This window comes from Barbus barbus (genome assembly GCF_936440315.1).
Source record: "Barbus barbus genome assembly, chromosome: 39".
NCBI classification, from domain to species: domain Eukaryota; kingdom Metazoa; phylum Chordata; class Actinopteri; order Cypriniformes; family Cyprinidae; genus Barbus; species Barbus barbus.
In genome coordinates, this window is record NC_136717.1 from 13,718,421 (window position 1) to 13,724,443 (window position 6,023).

The 6,023-nt window shown below is 36.9% G+C and overlaps 1 protein-coding gene across 1 annotated transcript; it reads right to left on the reverse strand.

Moving 5' to 3' along the window:
• Positions 1 to 3,316: 3,316 nt before the first annotated feature.
• Positions 3,317 to 6,023, reverse strand: LOC306858998 (paired box protein Pax-4-like; the record flags this gene model as incomplete). Its single annotated transcript, XM_079399813.1, has 6 exons — positions 3,317 to 3,414; positions 3,504 to 3,641; positions 3,814 to 3,904; positions 4,725 to 4,940; positions 5,018 to 5,148; positions 5,987 to 6,023. The coding sequence occupies 6 exons, from the start codon at positions 6,021 to 6,023 to the stop codon at positions 3,317 to 3,319; spliced, it is 711 nt and encodes a 236-aa protein (XP_079255939.1).

Consider the following 6,023-nt stretch of genomic DNA (forward strand, 5'->3'; position numbering starts at 1 on the left):
TTGCAATTCCTACTCACCAGTTAACTAAAACTATTAAAATTGTTTTTGATTATTGAAGTAAAGCTAATATAAATATTTGATAAACTTATTAGATTAAAAAAAGTGCTTTGGCAACTAACTGAAATAAGTTGAAGTACTAAAATGAAAAATAAAGCTAAAGTAATGAAAATAACAAAAGCATATAACAAAAATGACTAAAAATTTAATTTTACATAAGAAAAGACAAATTAAAAATATTAATACATTTATGCATTTTGCAGATGTTAATAAATAATAAATGTAATAATATTAATAAATAACTAATAAGTAATATGAATAAATGTGCATTTATGCATTTAGCAGATGCTTTTCTCCAAGGCGACTTACAAAAGATTAACAAAAGAAATACTATAATACTGTATAAATAATATTAAAATAACACTGCTATTAAATGAGAAATGGCTGACGATTTGATATTCTAATGTTACTTTCCATGGCCTAATGGTTTCCATTTGCTCAGATCTGATGTTTTAACCCACCAAGCGTGTGTGTGTGTGTGTGTGTGTGTGTGTGTCGATTTGCTTTCAGCAGGTTGTGTTCAGGCGAACCATAGCTGACGAATACAACCTACTCTATGGGCGATACAAAAGGACATGTGAGGAAAAAAGGTCACGCAGACCCAAACCAATAGTTTCCCATTTCCTTCAGGGCAGTTAAATCAGCAGGGGTCAAAGGTCAAAGTTCGAACTGTTGAAAAAGCGAACTGAATTTATGCAGCAGTTATTTGAGTCAAACGGGAGCAGACAGACAGTATGTTGAAGCAATCATGGATGAAAGTCAGGAGAGCTTTCATGAATAAGCTGTTTCAGCTCCATGATGGATTTTTGCCGCCATGCGAGGTTAAACTAATACACCTGATTCAATTAATCCAGCGGCGGCTGATTATTGTTGAATCAGATGTATTAGTTCAAGGCTGGAACAAATTATGCTGTTGCGGGATCCCAGAGGACAAGAGTTGAAAACCACTGGAACAGACACAAGACGTCTAATCTTCTATAGGACTCCAATGTACAGTAAAACACAGAGGTTTTGTGTTTAAATCAAGAGAAACCCACATTTCCACTCGAAACTCTCTCTGAGAGTAATCATTTGGAGTCATTTCTTTGCTTCAGTGGTTTGTTAACTGCCCGTATAATAACTCTCTTCAATCTTTTATTTATTTCTGAGCATATTGTTCATGAATGGTGCATATTTCCTTTATAGAGGTTTCTACTGCATGTACTTAGGGAATCTTATAGTTTTCCTAAGGGTTTATGTGTTTGATCTTCCTAATTTTTGAAAATAAAAACACTTACATCTTTAGATTAATTGCATTTATATTAGAAATAAGCCTGTGAGTTTGACCCCTGCATGTTTGTCAGCGTTGTCCAGACTCCCTGGTAGTGCTTGAAGCATTCTGATTTGTGTCCAAGTGTTGATCTTGTTCATTCACCGTGTAAAAGTATGTGAGTTTAGGCCAATGCTCACAGGAGAGATTTCTTACCAGATGAACTGTGGTCTGAGAAAGAGAGAAAGAAAGAGTGTGCGCTAAAGTACTAAGTATTTCGTATATAAGACATTATGTAAGTCAGTGTAGCTACTAGTGCCAATGGCCTCAAAGGCAGAGACAGCCAAAGAAAACTGGATCGCAGGGCTCTTGGCGAATGTACTACAAACTGTCCACTAGGACTTTAATTTTTTTTTGTGTACTCTGAAAAACACCTATTTCCTAATTTTGTAAGCTGAACTGATTTTGCTGCTAAATATAGAATAAAGGGGCCCTGACATATTTCTACAATGAAATATTCTTAATGAGCATTTGTTCAGCTACACAAAAAAAGGTACAAATGCTGTCACTGGGGTGGTTCTTTTCCAAAAGGTACACTTCTAGGTACTAATATGTACACTTACAGTAGATACCTTTAAGGTACCAATATGGACGCTTATAGTTGAGAGGTGCATTTTTTGAAAAGGTACCGCCCCAGTGACAGCTTTTGTACCTTATTTTCTGAGCGTGTAAGATATCTACAGTATAAAACATTGAAACAAGACAGATTGGGTTTAGAAGCAGAATAATATTAAACTTCAAATAATGTTTACTTAAATAAAAATTTGTGTTAAAGAAACATAACAGGTACTTTATTTTACAGTCCTGTTCCGCATGTACATACTATGTACTTATAATAGTAATTCCAATAACTAGGTAATAACTGGTACTAACCCTGAACCTACCCCTAAACTTAACCCTACTCCATGTAGCTACCTTGTATTACCAAAACTTGTAAGTACATGTACTGTAAAATAAAGTGCAACTGCATATAAAAAAAAACAACAGTTTAATTATTTACTGTTTTAAGAATATTTAATTATTTTATTATACAAAAAGTGAAAAAAGTTTTTTTCAGTGTAGGTTTTGTTGTTTGTGTTTTTAAGCTGTTTATTATCTATTTCCATTGATTTGACAAATTATTTTTATTTGAATGAGTCAGAAAATCTGGTCAAAAAATGTATACCAAACCAAACTATAAAGTACATGATTCATTTTTAATAGGCTTTAGCAAGAAAACTACCCAGAAAAAAAAACAAAAAAAAAAAACACATTCCACAACAAGTGTCGCTCTTACTTTCCTTTACTGCCCTCTACTGTCCACAACATCAATGTTCATCAGTGTTCTATTGAAACATTCTGTCCGATCAGAGATTGATGAGAAGCCCACTGTGAATGATTAGCCATTAAGATCCTTTCATCTGTGTGAAAGGGAACCAATTGGTAAGCTGATTCCTCATTGCCATGGTGGCACAGTGGCATCAAACTCTCTGTGTGATCCAATGGACATGTTGACGCTGCATTTGAGTTCAAATGAGCCAATGGAAAAGTGTTTTTGTCTCTGTGATGGGCCAGTGGAAAAGCGGATTGTGTGTGATGATGAGCCAAGTAACTGTCCAATGAGCTGCCAGATGTTGCTGAGAATGAAATCAAAGCGTTCCTACTTCCCAGAAACCCCGGCCTATTTACACCTGAGAAAGAGACACCGTTTAAAATGCAAACTATGTACTTCTACAATGAAAACAAGACATCAGCACTTACCCAATGATCCACAGTCACTTAGTTCTTCCTTTTGTTCTCTCCTCATCCTTGCTCTGCGATTGGAGAACCAAACCTTCAGATGGAGGATCAAGATCAAGTCAAACATCTAACGCAAGCCCCTTTAAATATATGTAAGCCAACTCTGGAAGACTCTATTTCATATGACAGATGTTCACTTTCGAGGAACAAAAGCATTTGTTAGCTTAAGTTTTAAGTCTGAATTGCCTTTATAGTGTTCTGTGGAAGGTTTGTCTCCTCAGACAGCTTTTCTCTGGTCAGAAGGTCTGGATAAAGTCCACGGATGAACTCTGAATGGCCAGAAATCAGAAGGGGAGATGTTATAATGTGTCTCAGTATAGGTGACTTTGAGCAGACAGTGAGAGACTGAAATGATCACCTTTCTCTAACCTCTCGCTCTGATCTGTGGTGAAAGCTGTTCTGCTGCGATGAGAGGTGCCTCGCTGGTTTCTATTTATTTGTTGCTGATTTGCCTGAGCTGTTGTCTGTAAACTCCTCTGCTTATCCACTTGTTCCTCTAGGGTGACAGGAAGAAAAAGTGGGAAGGTTAGTAGACAAATTTGTTTCAAGGCCTTCAAGTAGGATGAACACAGGTAGGACATTACTTGTCATTATTCTTTACTAAACAGATGATCAGAACATGCCACATTTCGCCTGTATTCATTTGAAGTGTGAATGAAACAGATTACCTGTGTAACTGTGGCTTACATCTGGATATGCACTGCTCATCATGTCCACATCTAGATGAATCTTCTTAAGAATCCGGTTTATGGAAGACACCTAATGACATAATTGATTAACGAGTCATACAAACATTTTTTTCCTGAGCCAAAATGTTCAATATTTTGTAGGCAAGACTTGTGTGTTTAAAGGCATAGTTTAAAAAAATAAATAAATATTAGAATAAAAAAAAACTGCTGAAAAGCCCACCCTCAGGTCATCCAAGATATAGATGAGTTTGTTTCTTCATAAGAACAGATTTGGAGAAATTTATCATTACATATCTTGCTCACCAGCAGATCTTCTGCAGTGAATGGGTGCCGTCAGAATGAGAGTCTAAGCTTCAGTCCTCAAGTCTTCAGTCCATCATTTACCGTCTTGTGAATTGAAATGTCATGTGTTTTTAATAACCAAATTCATAATATGTTTTAACCTTTGTTTTTGGACTCTTATTCTGATGTCACTCATTCACTGCAGAGGATCCATTGGTGAGCAAGTGATGTAATGATCAATTTCTCAAAATCTGTTCCAATGCAGCAAACAAACTTATCTACATCTTAAATGGCCTAAAGGTTAGTAAATTGTCCACAAATTTTAATTTATCATCCTTTTTAAGAAATAGTTCACCCCAATATAGAATTTCTGTAATCATTCATGCTGAAGAAAGAAAGTCATGCAAGATCGGGCTGACATAAAGGGTAAATAAATGATACAAAATTTTAATTTTGGGGTGAACTATCCTTTTAATTTGATGGCATGTGTCTTTCAAAATTACGTTTACATATTTGAATAAACAGCAGCTTTTGATGTTAAACTTTTTAATATGTATTATTGACCTAGTAAAGAAAAATCAACCAAACTCAATCAAGTTTTAACCTACACTGGGGATTTTATCTCCTCTGCAGACTCGATCTGTCGCCAGTTTTTGCCGGATCTCCCAGGCGAACAGAGCGGGGTTCTGCCGCTTGTGCTGCGCAATGATGGAGATAACGTCAGGAGTCAGGAGTCTGGGTCTGCTGCCTCCCGTTGCTTTAGGACCAATGAACCCTGTGCGCTGAAACCTGCCCAAAATCTTACTGACGCAGCCGTTGGAGACCTGCACAGAGCACACGGTTAATCCAACATGCTGATATTCGCAGAAACACCTGGTAAAGTGGGAATTTTACTCAATACCTTCAGTATTCTGGAGATCTCGCATGGTCTCACGCCCTCGTTCGCGAGCTCAATCATCAGTCTCCGTTTATAGACGGGCAGAGGACGGCCGTTCAGAAACACACCGCCCAGCTGATTCACACTCCCTTCCCCTGACACATATCCATACAGAAGCTACATTATTGAGAGGTTTGTGCATTTATGATAAAGTGGAATTTCTTACAAATCAGATGAACAACTTAACTCTCAGAAAAAAAGGTATAAAACTAAGCATAAGCCATAAACTTTAGGTACTAATATGCTATGTACCTTTAAAATACTACTATTCACCATTTAAGGGTAAATCAAGTACAAATGTGTAGCTACTTTTGAAAGGATACCGCACCAATGTGTAGGCCTACCTTATTTTTTAGTGTTGAACTTTTTCTTCGTCTTTGCGTCATAAACGCGGCTAAGCCTAGCTATAGCCTATTACATTTTGATTTTAATATATTTTCTGATTTATAGGCTACTCAGTTTTATGAGTTTCGACTCGTTTTTCATCAGTAAAGTCTACAGTACAGTTTTGATAGCAATCAGAGGTTAAAAATCTTTGGAGGAACTGTAATGATCAATCGCCAACCTTCGTTTCCCAAATCAGAATTTGCGCCGCACATCCCAACCGGCACCAGGTAGTATTGCTAAAACCCCGAATCGAAACTGTAATCGAAACTGTATTTTAGTAAACATTTAATGTATTAAATTATAATGAAATCTAATGCGTGAAAAAAACACACACTGCAAAAGGAATGAGTTAAAATGCGGTTAACCCTCTTCTTACAGCCGAGATGTTCTTGTTCTTAGAAGGAGATGCGTCCCTGCGTGTGGCCCCCACTCACTAATCCGCACGCTTGACCTCTTATATATAACCCAGCGCTTTTATCAAGAAGATGACGTAGCCTACTGTCCACATAGGAAGAAAGTAAATAAAGACTCTCGATGGTGACTCACCAGTGATCACAAGGGTTGGTACGCAGTTTTTAAACAT